The 20,081-nt window shown below is 44.6% G+C and overlaps 1 protein-coding gene across 1 annotated transcript in view; it reads right to left on the reverse strand.

Annotated features, from left to right (window-relative positions):
* Positions 1–20,081, reverse strand: part of CCDC187 (coiled-coil domain containing 187) — a 296,756-nt gene that overhangs the window by 75,252 nt on the left and 201,423 nt on the right. The window contains exons 24-26 of the mRNA XM_086919347.1: positions 8,829–8,950; positions 4,952–5,081; positions 3,418–3,539 (exon numbers count right to left, since the gene is read on the reverse strand). Of these exons, the coding sequence (XP_086775473.1) occupies positions 3,418–3,539; positions 4,952–5,081; positions 8,829–8,950 (374 nt within the window). The remainder of the gene's footprint in view (positions 1–3,417; positions 3,540–4,951; positions 5,082–8,828; positions 8,951–20,081) is intronic.

Below are 20,081 nucleotides of genomic sequence, written 5' to 3' on the forward strand. Positions count from 1 at the left end.
AATCGCTCAAATAAAGTTCACAAATGATTCTAGCTATGTACTCATTAACTATTACAATAACTTAAGTGCAATAGACTGCCTTACAATTTTAGTGGAGATTGCTACTTTTCTATTATCCCTGTTGACTGAATCTAATTCTGATACAGTACATCTACTATGGGGTGGTGATTTTAACCTCTCACTCTGCCCCAACCACAGGAATGGCAATTGTGGATTGCATAATGAACTTGGTACTCCTATGCCTCATTTTGACCATTCGTCCTGTGGAAGCAAGCTAAATGAAATTCTATTTTCTTTAGATCTCGACTTTGCAAATGAGATAGCAGAGCCACAGAAAGACTTTTCCCCCACTTTTCACGGAAGAGGGTTTTCAACTACTATAGACTATATACTGTCCTCCAACTCACTTAAGGGACAAATAACTAACTTTGAAACAGGGACAAATGTCATGAGCGACCATTACCCAATTAGCGTAACAATTACCCCAAAATTGACTAAAGTTCATTCTATAAAAACGAGTCTTTTAAACCAGAACACACTAGCTATGAACAAATTGAATGGCTACACAGTCAAATGGGCCAAAATTGACCCGGTGGCAGTAACGGAGAAAATCCTGGAAAAATCTAAACCCTGGATACAAGAATGTCTATCCCTGGACACTACACCTCGATCAATTATTAATAATTTTAAAAACATTCTGGAGGCAATTGGGAAAGAACTCTTTGTCAAGGTAAAGAACATGAAGGCCCCTATTACGAGATGGTTCGATTCAGCTTGCCGTAAAGCTCTTTCAAATTTAAAAGAAGCCCTACATAGACCCATAAGAAACCAAATGGAAATCACCAACCTAAGAAAACTATATAACACAGCCAGAAGGGAACGCAAAAAAGAAATCAAGAAAGAGCTATGGTCCCAACTCCATGATAGCTCCCAAAGAAAGGACAGTGCTGTATTTTGGAAAGTCCTAAGATCTCCTTTTCTGGCCGAAAACGCAAAAGGTCAACATTTGGACGTAGCTGTTACTGAAGACGAATGGGTCACGCATTTTTCCAAAATCTTTGGCCCTCCCTCACAAAGTGCCACAGATAAAGGACCAGATCCAAGTGAATCCCATATGTTGGAAAACAACATCTTCCCGATAAATATTAATTGTCTTCATAGCGAAGTTGTTAAAACAATTAAGGCATCCAAATCAGGAAAGGCCCCGGGGCCAGACGGAGTCCCAATGGGCATTTTCTTACATAACATAGAACTCTGGTCACCGATAATTACACAGGTCCTGGCAGCAGTAACATCGGAAGGTCTCTTTCAATCTTGGTCAACCTCAATCCTATTGCCCATTTTTAAAAAAGGTGACCGCAATGACCCAGCATGCTACAGGCCAATCTCCCTTCTGGACTCCATGGGCAAAATTGCAGGTAGAGTGCTCCTGGACCGATTGCAATCTTGGGCCCGGGAAAATAACATCATGACTGACATGCAATATGGTTTTCAGAAGGGGCTCAGGACGGTGGAACAGGCCCTGAACCTTGCACTCCTGGATGGAAAATATGCTGGCGCCAAAGGGAGTAACATCTTCCTCGTCTATGTCGACCTGAGTGCGGCATTTGATTGCGTCCAACATGGCAAACTCTGGAAAATTCTCAGTGAACTAGGAGTGGATCCCTCCTTAATAGCTTTCCTTCGCGAACTATATTCCAACGCCTCCGGGCGAGTCAGATTCGGTACAAATGGTGAGCTGTCCCGCTCGTTTTCGATAACAAAAGGAGTCAGACAGGGCTGCGTACTGGCTCCCTTCCTGTTCAACCTTTACACCAATGGACTAGAGCAGGCCATGCTCGAAGGGAGCCAGGACCTTCCCCTGATAAACCACCGACAAATACCAACACTGCTATATGCAGATGATTCTGTTATTCTGGCCCGCACATTAAATCAACTACAGAAGCAAATCAATAAATACAGCACTTTTATGGACTCACTAGGCCTGAAAATTAATATAAAAAGACCTTTACTATGTATATTGGCCCTAGGGTTAAAAAACCAAAACCAATACTGGTGGATAATACAAAGTTGGAAAGAACATCTGTGTACCCATACCTCGGAATTCTTGTGGATGACGCTCTGAACTGGCGGCATGCTACGATTACCAGAAATCTCCTTTTTCGGCGTGCAGCATCGGCCCTGATGTCTTTCTCGAGAAAGCTCGGGAAACCTGCTCCTCCAGAGCTTTTGAAAGTCTATTACGCGAAATGCCACAGTGTGGCTACTTATGGAGCAGGCGTGTGGGGACATGGCCACATTGATCACCTTCAAATAACTGAGAACTCCTTTATTAAATATCTGCTGGCCCTCCCCCAAAGCTCTCCGACTTTTGCTTCCCATACTGAGCTTGGCATGGACTACATAGTAGACACTATCCGCTTGCAACCGATTTTATTGTGGCAACGAATATGGTCCAAACCTGAATGCCACTTGACACGATCTCTGATCACAGACTGTCTAGCCCTAACAAACTGGCATAAGATTCCTTGGTTGGTCTATGTACGTAACTTTTTTTACGATCTAGGCCGTAAATCCTTTTTTTGATGATCCTCCTTCTGTTGAAGACATTTCCAGGCAGCAGTTAAAATCGATATGCTTGACCCACCTGAGAGAGCTGAGAAATCAGTCGGAGATCATGAAACCTTCTAACACCCAGATTTGTGAAATACAACTCCTTAAAGGAATGCAACCCTACCTTTTGTTTTTTCTATCAAACCAGGAAAAATTCTTATTAACAAGATTCCGTTTCAACACCTTTTTTCGTCTGGTTTCCTTTCCTGAAACTCACAATTGGTCCCGTTCGCTTATGAACTGCCCATGCGATGGTATATCTCAACAAACAACGATCCATATTATCTTTTTCTGTAAATACTACAAAACTCCTCGCAATTCATGGATACTCCCACTCCTTCGATCTGCTGGCCATAGACAGTGCCATTCAGCATTTCTGTTTTTGCAATATCTGAACTCCCCGCATGTAGCCAAATCTGTGGTAATGTTCCTAAAGGCCTCCATCTCAATCCGACATAAACTTACAAATTTAACCGAAGCACTTATGTAACAAGCTCTCTCTCAATCACTTTTCAAAAAAAATTCTCCTTTTCCTTTTTCTCTTTTATGTATATGTTGAAATGTCTGAAATGTTCTTTTTAATTTTGTACTTTTTATGATTATAAAAAACTGTAATAGAATAAAAGTTTTAAAAGTAAAAGTATTTATGGATCAAACAACAGTACATTTGGAACTAATGCTTTACTTATTTATTAATTTTTTTAAATTCCAAAAATGTAATTGCAAATTCAACAGCCAGGTGTATTGATCAAGAAATTAGAAGTGCTGCAATATGTATCAAAATGATTAAAGCTATGTTCTTACTGTATGCTGCTGGTCATTATCCTCATTTAGTACTTGCACCATTTTAGGAATATTTTCATCCACCGCGATAGATTTAGAAATATCTGTTTTGTCCGAAGAAACATAAGACTCCTCGCGAATTTCTGTAAACAGAAATAAAAAAAGGGGGTGGTTTGACAGAATACAGAAGCTGTGCATCCTGTTTTAAGACCTTAATATTAACTGATGATTAATAAGCATGCAAGGATACTTCAAGCCAATCAAATTCAGACAGTACAGACGTTTTGTAAATGGACAGCAGAGTTGTGCATAGCACAGTGGAAAATCAGTACAGAGTTTAGTTACAGATGTGCCAACGTATTTCTTTGCAGGCCAGATCAAGGACATAACAAATAGTTCCTCACTGGGGCAATGAAGCCTTCATTGCAAAAGCATATTTTATCATCACGTGAAACACATATTTTCCCATGAAGATACTCTTCCCTTACTCCTCACGCAAATCTGAGGTGATCCGTTTCCATTCTCATCCTGAAAGGAGAATTACTCCTCCCTTTGGCTGTGGTAAATCTCCAACCATTTCCAGGGCGGGAAAGGATCAGATCCAATTTTAGGAATGTCCACAAACATTCCTCAACTACCAATGCAAACCACGCCTTGGAGCACCCATTCCCATCCCTTGTGTGGGCATTGCAAGTGCAGCTTCCTCTGAGCTTTTGCAATGAAATCTGCAGTAAATAAACTGGTTAGTGCCTGCATCCCTTCCAGAGGGCCATGGGGCAAGTGGGAGCTGCCCCTTAGAGTCCATTTCCAGACACCAAATGTGATTTAGGGTCTGACTATTTGAAGTTTGTCTTGCCCTCTTCTTTGCTCTGCCCTTCCTCCAGAAAGAAGTCTGTCACAGCAGGAGCAACTCCAAATATGACAGCCCCACAAGGCAGGCCATGGAAGTGACTAGAGGTTCACACCTGGATGTCACCTGGATGTCAGCCACAGTGATAGGCGCATAAAAAGTTCACCCTGGGCCCAAATCCCTACTCTTTATGATTCTCGCCCGTTTCCAGTGACCTCTCTGTCAATCAAAGAGCATCCTTTGAGGTGCACTGAAGATTCGGGCTCTTCTTTCTCCAGTGTGTATGTCCCACCCATGTCACAGGAAGGCAGCTACACACATATATGTCTGGGGGGATTACTACTAACAACATTTTGAACATTTGACAATTGTCTTTGAAATTATTGTTTGGCTGCAGACGCCATTTTAAATACATATAATTAGTGAAACCCTAACAGGGGCCAGGCACGGCATCTTAGAGTATTTCTTCTCTAAGATGAAAGGTTCCTCTTTGGACCATGTCAGTGGTAAGGGACCCAACAGTCTTGTGGGTTGTCTGGTTACATGCTGCTAGTTAGTTCTAGTCTCATCTCTGTTCCTCTAAACTTGATGTCAAAACACTTCAGATTACAGCTCAGATGCATTCAATAGATTTGTTTTCAATTTTATGGAACAATGCCCATTCAGGCTGAAAAACAAGTGAGCATGAAAAATAAGGGAGCTTACCTTGCGCAACAGGGCCCGGAGCTTTCTGTTTTTTGAATGGGTGGTACCCTGGAATAGTGTATTGAGCCAAGTCCTCTCCTGTTTTATTTTGTGCCCTGGACATAGGCTCCTTCCATCCGCTGCCAGCCTGCTGAGGTGCCAAGACACACAAACATGCGCAAAGTTAACAAGGAACAGCAAATGAGAGAGGGAAAACAGCCAGTGTTTAAAACTGATATTGCAGAGTATTTCAGACAGGCATGTGGGATCTAAAACAAGAAGCAATGGATGTTTACAAATATAGTCTACCAATAACTGTAAGTGCATGGCATTTGAAGATGTGTAAAGAGAACATAGGCTCTGTGGAAATTTTAAAGGAAGCAGCCTTTGAAATGCTGAAAGGAGATTCACTCTGAGAAAACACCAAGGTAAATTGTGGAAAATATTTCACAAGCTCCAAAATCACACTTACACAGAGTCAAACAATGATTATAGAAAAGTGCTCATGTTTATTATCTATATCACTTTACTCCAAGTAGGCAGATCATGAGGATGCACAGCAGATAGGACTCCAAAATCAATTATTCAATCTATAATCAAGTATGTACATTTGTCCTGAATGTCAAAGGTATGGATTTAGCTGTGGTTTGCTAATGCCTTTGGCGCTGTTTGATGGCTCTATATGAAAGTTGAGATACTAGATTGAACTTATCTTTCTACCAGGGCACAGCATTGGCTGGCTCTACAGGTCTTTGGGTGCAAGGGCCAGAGAACTAACACACACTGCACAGGAGTAATGGCCATGCACAGGCATGGTTCCTCTAATGCTGGGTTGTTAAAAAAGGCCAAAACGTAGTGCAGTCAATATCTGCTGTACAGTGGCATAAGTCATGCATTCAGGGGATAGACCACTCAGGAAACAGAGGACAGGGCATAGCCACAGCTAAGGGCTGGTGGTCAACTCATGATGTGCATAAAAGAAGGGCATACAAAGCGGCAACTGGACACATGTTGGCATGGATGCAACCCTCCCTTGAGTCCAACCCCGAAGGGTATGGCCTATGGCCCTATGAAGGTGAGGGGGCTAGATGCATGGGATGCTTGGAAGATGGGCCTTTCTTTGCACAGTAGGGGCTGTATGTACAGAATTGTACATCTATGTCAGAAGAAGGTGGGACCAAGAGTGGAAAGAAGAACAGGACACATAGAACTTTTCTTGTCTTGAGATTTATAAAATTCCTTAAGACAGTGACCATCAACATAGTAAGCATCAGCATATATAATCTTTTGCTCCATGGACGAGTGTAGCAGAAGTAAGCATTTGAACATGTGCATTTGCATCTCCTTTTGCCACCAATCTGCCAACAATGTCCTGTCTCTGGCATAGTTCATGGATTAAGAAATGAGGAAGTCATGATGCGAGAAGACAAAAGAAAAGGAATACGTATGCATGAACGAACACTGATAAAGCTGTGATTAAGAGAGTCCAACGTGTGATGTTTCTCCTCAGTATCTTGAAGATATTGAAGAAGTTCAACATGCAAACTTTTAAATTCCAGAGATGTCTGTCTGCTTTCCCCGGCAACATTCTATCAGGAAAACCATCTTTGTACTAGAAAATGTTTTTCTGATTGACTGATTGATTGAGTGAAACATGCATTACATTTGAGCCTATTTGATGTTAATGTTAATGTTAGAGGGATTTATAGAGCGCACTGTTACCAATTGATGTCCTGGCGCTAATCAATGATCAAACGTTTTAGATAGGCTTCCTTAACTGGAAATCAGAGGTACTCAAAAGCCATGTTTTCAGTTCTTGTCTAAATTTAAGGAGAGAGTTACCAGATCGAATAGATAGCGGGAGTGAGCACCACATTTCACGGTACCGCGGTAGAAACTTCTGCCATCCCATTTCTTTCTATTACATTTTGGTACCACCATGAGATTCACAATAGATGACTTTAATGTCCTATTTGGAATCAAATATCTAAATTTCTGTCCAAGATATTGGGGGCATTGTTCATGTAAGGCTTTGTAGGCAAAGCACAAAGACTTACATTGTATCCTCTCGTTTACTGGCAACCAGTGCAACTGCTTAATAATCTTCCTAACTGAAACGTGTTTGGGAGTACAGGATAATACTCTAGCACCTGTATTTTTCAGTACCTGTAGTTTCCTAAGCTGTTGGGCCCTAAGACTGAGGTATAGACTGTTACAGTAATCCAGTCTCGCTAATACCAAAGCTGAAACCACCCGCCTTTGGGAATTTTTCGGGATAAATGCTAAAACCTTCCTAATTTCCCTTATAACAAAGTAGACAGATGTGTTCAGAGCATCAATCTGACTCCCAAAAGATAGCCTATTGTCTATTATCATCCCAAGGTTTTTAGCTTTTTCGACTGGCTTGGGTAGTTTGCCTAGGTTTGCTGGCCACCAGCTTGGGGACCAAAAGGAGGGATTGTTCCCAAACAGCACTACCTCTGTTTTGTTGCAGTTTAGCTTTAAACAATTAAAGCTCATCCAGGTGTTTACTGCTGACATGCAGTCACTGAATTGCCCGCTCAAAGAATCAGGTTGATCTGTGACTGCTATGACGATTTGTGTGTCGTCAGCATACGAGGTTAATGCAAAACCGAAAGATCTTACGACTGAAGCCAGTGCGGCTATGTATATATTAAAAATAGGAGGGCTCAGCGAGGAGCACTGTAGTACTCCCCGCACTGTTGCCAGAGGGATTTCATATATTTTGAAATAAAGTTTGTGCCTCTGTGCCTCGGGATTTGGAACGGAGTGGACTTATATGGCTCCATGGCCACAAATTGTATCGTATCCTCCAGACATTTCTAGCAAGCAAAGTGCCATTCACGGTACTCCTGTTGCTGCTAACCACTCGTTCAGAATGGCATGATGGACCGTGTCGAAGGCCGAAAACAGGTCTAATAAAATGAGGGCAGCCTTCCCACCATTGTCCAATGCTTCCCTGATTTCCTCAACCGATTTGATGAAAGCTGACTAGGTGCTGTGTCCAGCTCTAAAACCATGTTGGAACTCGTCTAACTATGTGTGAACATCAATGTATTCCCCAAGCTGTGTGTTCATGGCACTCTCCATGATCTTGGCCAGGAAGGGTAGTTGTGATATGGGACGATAGCTGTTCACGTCCTCCGGATCCAAATTGGGCTTTTTGATGATAGGCCGAATTGAGGCTGCTTTCCACTTCTTTGGGAAAGCTCCTGTCTTAAAGTTTACATTGATAATTCTTACCAAATTATCTGCCACTATATCTTGAGCCATTTTCCCCATAGCCACCGGGCAAGGGTCGCTAGCTGTCCAGATTTGGTTTTTATCATTTACCAGTAGCCATAGGCCTCAAGCCCTTTGTGCACTTACATTTTGTAATGTAATTTTAAAAATTTGTCAGGAGATGCAAAGTTATTATGGCAGGAGTGATCTTTCTTTAAATGTACTATCTTCTGTACTTTTTACATTTTGGACATATGGTTTTATTGGTGAATTGTCAAATTGGAAAGCGTTTTATTACCCAGTAACAAGTTATCACTCAGTCAATTCTTCTGCATCAAAATATATATTCTTCTCCTACATATGAAAGCATCTTTTTCAGAAGTCTTTCAGGATGCACGTGAGGTCACACCTACATGTGTACAGCTAAGATTTAAGCTCCATTTACAATGTTTTCAAGTAGCAAACCAAAGCAATAATACCACAGGTCTGGGACTCTGTGGATATTTAACAGCAGTGCAGTTAGAACGAATGCTTTACTTATTTTATATTAAAAAATCCCCAAAATTAAATTGCAAATTAAACAGCCAGAGATGTATTGCTCAAGAAATTGGAAGTACCATACTCTGTATCAAAATGGTTAAAGCTGTGTTCTTACTGTATGCTGCTGGTCATTATCCTCATTTAATACTTGCACCACTTTAGGAATATTTTCATCCACAGCAATAGATTTCGAAGTCCCTGTTTTGTCCGAAGAAACATAAGACTCCTCGTGAATTTCTATAAACAGAAAGAAAAAAAGTGGGTGGTTTGACAGAATACAGAAGCTGTGCTTCCTGTTGTAAGACCTAAATATTAACTGATGATTAAGAAACTTGCAAAGGATATTTCAAGCCAATGACATTCAGACATTAAGGACATTTTGCAAATGGACAGCACTGTTGCGCATAGCACAGTGGAAAATCAGTTCAGAGTTTAGTTGCCGATGTGCCAACTTATTTCTTTGCAATCAAGGGTATAATAAATAGTTCCACACCGAGGCAATGAAGCCACATGGGACACAGGTTCACTGTGCCACTGGATTCAAGCTAGCCTGGCTGATGAGGGGTGATGCCCTGAAACCGGTCCCATGATGCTTGTTTCCAGTACAGGGAGGACCTGGCTTGGCAGTTTGGGATGAAATGTTCCCATGAGGCACAGGGTCAAGACTGATTTGCATATGGCCAGGTCTTAACTGGGGTGGCATAGTGAGCAAAACAACAATGGATTTAACCCAGATCGCTTGACTGGCGGTGAATGTTTGATTTGCTCTGCATTCTGTCCATCATCTGTGTGTCTTTTGCTTTCTCGCCCTAAATGCACCGGGTATGTCCAGATGTGGGTCACGGGTTCACTGTGCCACTGGATTCAAGCTAGCCTGGCTGTTGAGGGGTGATAGCCAGAAACCGGTCACAGGATGCTTGTTTCCAGTCCAGGGAGGACCTGGTTTGGCAGTTCAGGCTGGACTGTTCCCATGAGGCACAGGGTCAAGATTGATTTGCATATGGCTGGGTCTAATGTAGGATGGCACAATGAGCAAAATAAAGATGGAATTAACCCAGATCTCTTGACTGGGGGTGAATGTTTGATTTGCTCTGCATTCCGTCCATCATGAGTGTGTCTCTTGATTTCCCACCCTATATGTGCAGGTTATTCCCAGGTGTGGGACCCAGGCTCACTGTGCCACTGGATTCAAGCAAGTTTGGCTGATGAGGGGTGATGCCCCAAAACCAGTCCCAGGATGCTTGTTTCCAGGCCCGAGAGGATCTGCCGTGATAGTTCGGACTGGACTGTCCCATGAGGCACAGGGTCAAGACTGATTTGCATATGGCCGGGTCTAAACTGGGGTGGCATGGTGAGCAAAAGAACGACGGATTTAAACCAGATCTCTTGACTGCTGGTGAATGTTTGATTTGCTCTGCATTCCGTCGATTATCTGTGTGTCTTTCGCTTTATTGCCCTAAGTGCTTCGGGTATGCCCAGACGTAGGTCCCATGCTCACTGTGCCACTGGATTTCAAGCTAACCTGGCTGATATGGGGTGATGCCCCAAAACTGGTCCCCCGATGCTTATTTCTGGTCCAGGGAGGACCTGGCTTAGCAGTTAGGGCTGGACTGTTCCCATGAGGCACAGAGTCAAGAATGATTTGCATATGGGTGGGTCTAAACTGGGGTTGCATGGTGAGCAAAAGTACGATGGATTTACCCCAGATCTCTTGACAGGGGGTGAATGTTTGATTTGCTCTGCATTCCGTTCATCATCTGTGTGTCTTTTGCTTTCTCGGCCTAAGTGCGCTGGGCATGTCCAGACGTGAGTCCCTGGCTCACTGTACCACTGGATTCTATGGCAGGACCGGAGGCTTCTGATTATGCTTTCTCATTTCTTTACTGCACAAACAGCAGCCAATGAAAACAAAGTACAATGATAAAAAACAAAATTTCCCATGAGGCTTTGAACCACGCCTCTCATAACAATAGCCAATCACAATAGTACAAAGCATATAAAGTACAGAGACACTAAATTGGCCTCCTCTTTCTTTGCTGCTCCGCAGACCAGATAAGTGCTCTTTAACTTTCTTACTCTTACTACTGCAGTTACTAGTAGCACGTGTTGTTTGCCGCCTTGGCGGATATTTATATCTGATTATCAATGTTGTTATTATATGTGGATTTTACATGGTATTTCTACCTTTGTGTATAGACGTATGCATTTTCCACTAATGAGTTCGTATTCCACGACAAGTTGATTTTCTTTCCCTCTACGGAGCTGGGCCTCTCCGGCCCACTCCATGTTTCCTTATTAGCTTTTGGAGCGCGTGTTGCGCCAGTAGGTCCCGTTCTCTCCCTTTTCGCTGCTTGGCCCGTGACCGCCTGAAGAGTGGTCCGCGGTTGCGAGGGACTTAGCCCCCCCCCTCGGGGAAGGAGGCGCCTGCGGAGCCCTTTGGGGCCCAACGTATGCCTTCAGGGAACGTGCGCGCGTCCGGCTACGCACGCGGTTCCCTTCAGTGCCTACACGACGCTCTGCCCCAGGCTGAAGTGGGGTATAACGCAGTTGGCCAGGAGCTGAGGGGCTGTTCTCTGATACCAAGCAGCAGTTCCCCGTTCACACCGGAGCCTCGAGACTCGAGCCTTGCTTCACAGCGACTGTCGAAGCTGGTCGAAATTATTCCCTCCATCGGTCCAAGAATTGGACTTTTGACAGACTGTGCTTCAGTATTCCCAGCTCCTGCGCCAGACACTTCCCCTGACTGACGCCCTTTCCCTGGGCTAGACTCTTCGCTTCCCTCTGGGGATTTGAGCGGAATCTTGAGATTCTTTTGATCATGGCAGAGACGGAATTCTGCGAGGAGGAGGGCACTGCGTGTGGCTATCAGGGCAATGAGGAGTACTACGAGGAAGAGTCCATGGAGGACCTCATTGATAAGAAACTGGACGCTAAGCTTGATAAGGCCCTCTCCTCAGCCCTGCTCCCGCTTGCCAAGAAACTAGAGCTTTTGGTCCCTGGGAAGCCCCTTACTCTTCCTAATCAAGTTAGGATCCGCCCCTCCCCCCCCCCCAAGAAAATGGCTTCAGACTCCTCCTGGCCCCGTTCCCAATCCTACGACAAGATCTATAATTCCAAGGAGTCAGCGAGCGATAGGACCTTGCCTTCCCGCCCCCCCCTCCCCCCCCCCCCTCAGACTACCTCCACGGACACTGGAACTGATACGGACTCTTCTGACGCTGCACCGCGCAAGCGTACCAAGAAACGGAAGCACGCTTCACCTGTCCACCCTTCCCCCTTCTTCTTCGACCCTTCCGACATTGTTCATCCAAGATCCTCGGATTGGGTTCCCCCCCTGCAGTGGCGGAGTACCTGCAGACTCACCTCCGTAAGAGCTTCGACAAAGAGGTGAGGGCCTGCCTTAAATCCGAATGTCCCCGTCCTGACCTGCCCCACAAGGTTGCTGTTACCCCGGACATTGACACTTCCATGACGACTTTTCTTAAAAAGTATCAAAAAGACCCCAAAAAAGGCATTGATCGCGCGCTCAGAGCGTGCCAAGATAAGGTCCTTGACCTGTCGGGGCCGTTGGCCAAAATTTTGGAATTAGCCCTCCAGGCCCAAGACACGGGGGATGCCATCCACCCTGAAGTCCTAGCGGGATGGGCGCAATGGGCCATTTGCATGCTGGGGAATGCAAATTGTGCACTAGCCTCCGAGAGGCGGAAATCAGTCTTGCTCCGGATCGATCCTCAGCTGGTTGAGTTGGCTTCATCGGAGCCGGGTCCCCTGGCGGAAGGACAGCTGTTTGGCAACAGCTTTGTGAAGGATATCGCCAAGTTTGTCAGCACGTTCGCCTCCCTGGACAAATCCCAAGCCTCCTTAAAGAGAGGATTACACCAGGTCTCTAATAGGGCCGGCCGTGGCAGAGGGCGCTCGACCGGCCGCTATTCCAACACCAGTCCTCAACGAGGATACGCCCCTAGATGTGGCAAAGGGTACACGCAAGAACCGGACCAGGCCGGTTTCTATCCTTCCAGATCCCGCGGTTTCAGAGGCCGCTATAATCGGGGTGTCAACAGGGGCTACAAGAATTTCGACAACCAATCATCTGGTAAGTCCTACATGCCCCTTGGCTCCTTTAGGGGGCAGGTTGCGCCATTTTGTGACAAATTGGACGAGTCTCACGTCAGATGCTTGGGTCCTACAGACCGTCCAAGGTTACCAGATAGAGATGTTAGAATGTCCCGTTCAACCCTATCCTCCCAGTCCTCTCCTTTTTTCCCTTCTAGAACAGAGTTTTATCGACTCAGAACTCGAAGAGCTTTTGACCAAAAGGGCCATTGCCGTAGGACCCTTCATTCCCGAAGGGTTTTGCAGCAACGTCTTCATGGTTCAAAAGAAGGGTGGCGGTCAACGCCTGGTTTTGAATTTGAGAGACTTCAATCCCTTTGTCACCTATCGACACTTCAAGATGGAGGGTATCCATCTGTTACGAGATCTTCTGTTGGAAAACGACTGGATGGTCCGTTTGGATCTGAAAGACGCCTATCTAACAGTCCCCATCTGCCCCTCTCATTAAAAATTCTAGCAGTTTCCTTGGAAAGGGCAATGGTTCCGATACAAAGTGCTCCCTTTTGGCCTGTCATCAGCCCCTTGGGTTTTCACCAAGCTTCTCAAGCCGGTGATTTCTCGCCTCCGAGAGATGGGAGTGCGGCTCATCATCTACCTAGACGACATGCTCATTCTAGCCCAGGATCGGTCCCTCCTTCTCTCCCATCTGGAGTGGACGACGTCCCTTCTTCAGAATCTGGGGTTCGTCATCAACACCAAGAAATCGGTGATGATTCCGAGCCAGCAGATGGAGTTCTTAGGTTTCCTGATAGACTCTGTGACCGCTCAACTCCTTCTTCCCCTTCCCAAAATCAGGTCCATAAAAAGGGAAATAGTCTCCACCTTAACCAAGGAGAAGATCTCCTTACGAGTGCTAGCGAGGATTATGGGCCTCCTGGCCTCATCTATCCAAGCCATTTTTCCGGGCCCCCTGCATTACAGAGCCCTGCAGAGACTGAAGATCTTTTATCTTCAGAGGAAATTTCACTACGATCACCTCATTCCTCTTTCCCCCGAAGCCCAAGAGGAGCTTCAATGGTGGCTGGACCACATGTCAGCCTGGAATGGCCGTGCGATCTTCGGCGCAGCCCCAGACGTGGTCATAGAATCGGATGCCAGTCAATGGGGCTGGGGCGCTCGTTGTGGGGAATTTACCACAGGAGGTCGGTGGTCAGCAGACGAACTATCTCTACACATAAATTGCCTGGAGTTGCTGGCAGGGTCCTTTGCCATCAGGTCTGTCTCTCCACTGAAGAGCAACTGTTGTATACTCCTGCGTATGGACAATGTCTCAGCGGTGAGATACATCAATCGGTTAGGAGGGACGAAGTCCCGTATGTTGGTTCATATTGCCAAGGAATTCTGGCACCTTTGCCTGGATCGCAAGATCTCTGTAGTGGCAGAATACCTTCCGGGGAAGCTCAATCAGGTAGCGGACTGGAACTCCCGCTTCCTTCGAGACTTCAGCGACTGGAGGCTGCATCCGGCCCTGTTTGCTCAGAACATGACTATGCGAGGCCCGTGTCAGATGGACCTGTTTGCCTCTCGCCTCAATGCCCATCTTCCCCGCTTTTACAGTTGGAGACCGGATCCGATGGCATTGGGAACGGACGCGTTCCTTCACCATTGGGGGCACCAGAGGAATTATGCTTTCCTCCGTTTGCGATGATCCCGAGGGTGGCGGCCCTGGTGCGCCGTCAGAGAGCGACAGTAGTGTTGGTGACTCCTTGTTGGTCGACTCAGTCGTGGTTTCCCACGCTACTGGAGTTGTCTGTAGACCTCCCCTTCCGGCTCCCAGTGTTCCCGACGCTTCTGCAGGACCCAGTGGGCGCTTGTCACTCCCTAGTCCTGCAGAACCAGTTGTCCTTAATGGTGTGGACGCTCTCCGGAGACATGAATGCCTTGCAGGCCTTTCACGAGAAGCTTCCAGTTTTATGCAACAAGCTTGGGCTCCTTCCACCAGGAAACAATACTCTGCATCCTGGAAGAAATGGGTGGGTTGGTGCCTTCCAAAACAGGTGGATCCTGTGGGATCAAATGTGACTGATGTGTTGAATTTTCTGTCTGAATGTGCTGCGTCAGGGCTAGCTTACAGGTCAGTTAATAATTTCAGATCTGCAATTTCAGCCGGTTTGTAAGTTACTCAAAGGTGTGCGTGTGGCAAATCCTCCTCGACCTAGGTATTCCACACTTTGGGGTGTGACTAAAGTTCTTTCACTGTTGGAATCCTGGCCCGATAATGGTGATTTATCCTTGAAACAGCTCTCTGCTAAGCTTACTATGTTGCTGTGTCTCATATCATGTCGCAGAGTTTCAGATGTTAGAGCTTTAGATTTAGCTGGTAGAATCTTTTCTCCTCAAGGTGTCTCCTTTGTTATCACTCGACGGACTAAGACCATGTCACGATCAGTGGAATATCCTGCTTTCCACTTAATAACAAACTGTGTGTGTTGCAATGTCTCAAATGTTATGAAGAACGTACTAGGGCGCACAGGGCTGATCCTTTAGGCCAGTTACTAATTTCTGTTCAGAAGCCCTTCAAGCCAGTTGCTGCGGCTACTTTAGCCAGATGGATTAGGTGGATTATGTCCGAAGCTGGCATCGATATTTCTGCGTATGGTGCTCATTCTGCAAGAGGAGCGATGGCTTCTAAAGCCTACTTACTGGGTTCTCGTTTGGAGGACATCCTAAAGGCAGCTGATTGGTCTTCAGATTCAATGTTTAAAGTGTTTTATTATAAACCTATTCCTCATGTTTCTGATGCTGTGATTGATGAGCTTTGAACCAACATAATCAGAAGCCTCCGGTCCTGCCATAGAATACAAATCTTTTTAGCTATCGCGACAAGAACGTTAGATTCTATTAAGGACACGGAGGCGAGGATTATCCCACCCATTGGGACAGTTAGATAACTGTAAAGTTGTTTGTAATGATGTTGTTTAACAACTTTTACCCACCCTATGAGAATTTAGGGGGTGATTCTCTTTTCTCACACTTCTTTTTTCCATTTCAGGAAACGATTCCAACAAGAGTTAAGTGCCTTCCTTGGATTGTATCGCTGACCCTTTCTGGCGGAGGATGTCCTTTGTGGGTCCGGATTATTCTCCGTTGAGAATTCTTAAAGGAACTGTTCTCTCCGTTGAGAGTCAAAAGACTTGTTCAATATATTAAGACTGTTCGCGCAAAGAAAGAGGAGGCCAATTTAGTGTCTCTGTACTTTATATGCTTTGAACTATTGTGATTGGCTATTGTTATGAGAGGCGTGGTTCAAAGCCTTATGGGAAATGTTGTTTTTTATCATTGTACTTTGTTTTCATTGGCTGCTGTTTGTGCAGTAAAGAAATGAGAAAGCATAATCCTCGCCTCCGTGTCCTTAATAGAATCTAAAATTCTTGTCGCGATAGCTAGAAAGTTTTGTATTCAAGTCAACTTGGCTGATGAAGGGGATGCCCCAAAACCGGTCACAGGATGCTTGTTTCCCATCCAGGGAGGACTTGACTTGGCAGTTCGGGATGGACTGTTCTCATGAGGAACAGGATCAAGAATGGTTTGCATATGTCCGGGTCTAAACTGGGGTACCATGGTGAGTAAAAGAACAATGGATTTAACCCAGATCTCTTGACTGGGGGTGAATGATTTATTTCCTCTGCATTCCGTCCATCATCTTTGTGTCTTTTACTTTCCTTTACAAACAGCATTCTTTGGATAGACAGTGATTCAAAAGGAGACTGCAGCCCTAATCCTCCATTTGGTTCTTTCCTGGCTTTACTGATTGGACGAAAAGTAAAGAGAGGCTCTAGCATCCAAAATGAAGCCACAGTGAAGCCACAAATGATGCTAGCACTAGGGCCTACACACAGACCCTCTACTCACTCCAAATAAGGGGGGTCCGGCACTCTGGATGTGGCACAATCCATTTTATTTAAGGCAACACCAGAACAACAGGAACACGTTTCTGCTGGCAGCCCAGCCTTTGTCAACCTGTGAGTCACCATTTCTTACTGTTTAAATACACCACTTAATAGGAAACATAGACACAATCCTCCAATACTGTTCACTCAGGCATTCGTAATGTTATAGATACTTAAAACAGGCTGGAAATAACAAGTGTTTATCAAAGTCAAAAACAACATGCTCTGTAATTATTTACGCATGGACACATTTCTCATAACAGCCTGTTGAAAAGTGAGTGTTTAAAATGTTTCAGTAGCAGCAGCAGTAGCAGTATTGCTAATAACTTTGGCCCCGTTTGACAAACCTTCACAAAACTTTACAAAAATGGGCTACTGTTTTACCTGGAAAGTTTCGGGGTGATCCATCAAACAGGGCCTTCTTCAGAAAAACCTACAGTAAAAACTGCTGAATGGAATGATATCAAATTTGGCAGCAAGCTACATCTTGATCCACAAATTGTACGTTTTGTGATTTGGTGTAACTCCGTCCAGTAGTTTTCAGAAAATCAAGATTAATATGTAATTGTATATCTGGACAGTTGGATCGGCATGAGTCTTGTGAGAGTCCCACGATAGCGCAAAGTAAAAAATGGAGCCCGTTGATTGGTGGAGAGGCCCATTTTTTCCATGAGCCTTTATATTCTTGTGGGACTGAGAGACTCCTGCAAGATTGAGCACTCTGATGGGCTGACTGCGAAAGGTTTGGAAATAAAGATGCTGTCATTACTCTTTACTGTAAAAAGTTGCAGGTTTTGTGGAAATTAAGTAAAAACGCTATATAAAGGGGCAGAAGAAAGGCATCCTTTCCCCTTGGATTTTGACCAGAGGTCTCTGAGGAATAAGTACTGTGAAAAAATGAATTGTATATTGTTTTAAAACTAAAATAAACATCTTGCGGGACTCTCGCGGGATCATAAGTAGTTAAAAGGAGTAAGTGAGTTGTCGATACACTTTACTATAAGACATGCATATTGTGCTCCTTATGATTGAGAGGAGGTGTAAGACATAAGTAGTGTGATGAACAGAATCTTAATTCTTTTTTTTGTGTTATGATCTCACGAGACTCTCACGGTATTGTCAAAAATAGGAAGGAGTAGGTGATCTTTGAATACACTGTAGTATGTAACAACAACGAAGGAGTGCAAAGCACAGTGTTCAAACTCAACTAATATACTACAAAACACCATATGTCTTAAAAAATTATGATGTGTCAGGATTAACAAAACAACACACACATATCTCACAGGAGTGGCAAACACCTAACCCAGTTGGGTTGTGACTAAAACTGGGTGCCTGTATCCCACTTTGTAAAACAGGACAGGAATCTCCCTGTTGTAGAAGGACCCTCACTCACCACTAGCTAGTGACATGCTTCATCACGGGGTCCCCGCTGGGGTGATCTAGTACCTCCCCAGCGTGCTACAACGCCTGTTTACAGCGGAGCAGGATGTGGTGGATGCAACAGTGCCCAAATCAAAGTGTGGTGATAGTAGGTGCAATTTAAAAAAAATACTAGGTTGTAGTCTTTATACCTATTTTAATAATGACCAACCTGTATTTGTTAAAAACAAGTGAGCGGACTGATAGGTTCTGTGTTAAGAAACCAATGTCCTTAATGATTATACAAAAATGATGGTCAACATGTTTCTGCTGTTAGACTGCGATTTGCTCAGCATTCGTCAGGACCTAAAATTAGACCCCCAGTGGTATTCGCGCGCTAAGGCGCACCCTACTGTGAGGTTCAAAGTGTGAAAAAAATATAAATAACATTTAACCATCAAGGGCAGTCTCCGTGATGTAGGTCAGGGCAAAAATGTGCGACCTGGCCAAAAGACGCCATTGGGGCAGTATTAAATCCCCCTTAAGTCTTTCCGGGTAAGACGGCAGCCCAGAGTTTAGGTTTGAGGCGGGGAGCCGCGAGTAAAGCAACATTTACCGCGTGAAGAGTACCCGCGCTGTCTTCACTTAAGGGGGATTAAATACAGGTTGGTCATTATTAAAATAGGTATAAAGACTACAACCTAGTATTTTTTAAAAATTGCACCTACTATCACCACACTTTGATTTGGGCACTGTTGCATCCACCACATCCTGCTCCGCTGTAAACAGGCGTTGTAGCACGCTGGGGAGGTACTAGATCACCCCAGCGGGGACCCCGTGATGAAGCATGTCACCAGCTAGTGGTGAGTGAGGGTCCTTCTACAACAGGGAGATCCCTGTCCTGTTTTACAAAGTGGGATACAGGCACCCAGTTTTAGTCACAACCCAACTGGGTTAGGTGTTTGCCACCCCTGTGAGATATGTGTGTGTTGTTTTGTTAATCCTGACACATCACAATTTTTTAAGACATATGGTGTTTTGTAGTATATTAGTTGAGTTTGAACACTGTGCTTTGCACTCCTTCGTTGTTGTTACAGATTTGACCAGGGGCATAGGAGTGTTGTCTTAAGCCCTTCCTCTCCTGTTGTTACAGTATACACTCTAGTATGCACACCTGTTACTGTAGGGATGTGTGTTACTGGAGATGGTGTTTATCAGAGTTTACTATTACACCCATCTGCTTGGGAAGAGCTGTGAGTACAGAGTTAAGACTCTCCCCACACCCTACTACACACAGCAGTCATTTGAGAGAGATGCCTAAAAGGAGAGGCCAGTTCCTCCGGTAACCCACTATCCACGCATGTCATCCAAGAAATGGGTCTCACCTAAGAGGCTATTACTTCCCCAAACACTACTATGCGTGCTTGTCACTCTATGGAGGGGTGTTAGCGGAGAGGTTACACCTTCCTTATACCCTACTAAGCTAAGGGGAAAGCTGCCAGCAGAGAGACCAGTTTCCCACACAACTCTACCTATTATCCTAGAGAAAGGTCTTAGAGGAGAGGCCTCTACACCCTACTATGCACTTTTGTCATTCCGGAGAGAGGTCTCAGCTGTAGTCAACCCCCTGCTCAGTGGAAGGCCGTGTGCTGCAGGGGGTTGATTTTAAATATGGCAATAAAATATTACTTTCCTTTCATAAAACCTTCTCACTGAAAAAAACAACTGTTAAAGTAACTGTATATTTAGGTGTGATAAAAAGATCTGTTTTTGTTTTTTAAAAAAAAGGTTAAAGTGACAATATAGATAGGTGAATTTGTTAGTGACCACATCAACGTTTTGAACTAAAATAAAACCAGAAATTAAGTGATGTCATGAGTGATGTCATCAATTATGCCATTTGAGATGTCATCAGTGATGTCATAAAAGAGGTCATAGAACATGTCTTGAGTGATGTAATATGTGAGGTCATAAGCAGTGCATGGCCGGGCGCAAGTTACAGT

The sequence above is a fragment of the Lissotriton vulgaris genome, chromosome 5 (assembly GCF_964263255.1).
Source record: "Lissotriton vulgaris chromosome 5, aLisVul1.2, whole genome shotgun sequence".
NCBI classification, from domain to species: domain Eukaryota; kingdom Metazoa; phylum Chordata; class Amphibia; order Caudata; family Salamandridae; genus Lissotriton; species Lissotriton vulgaris.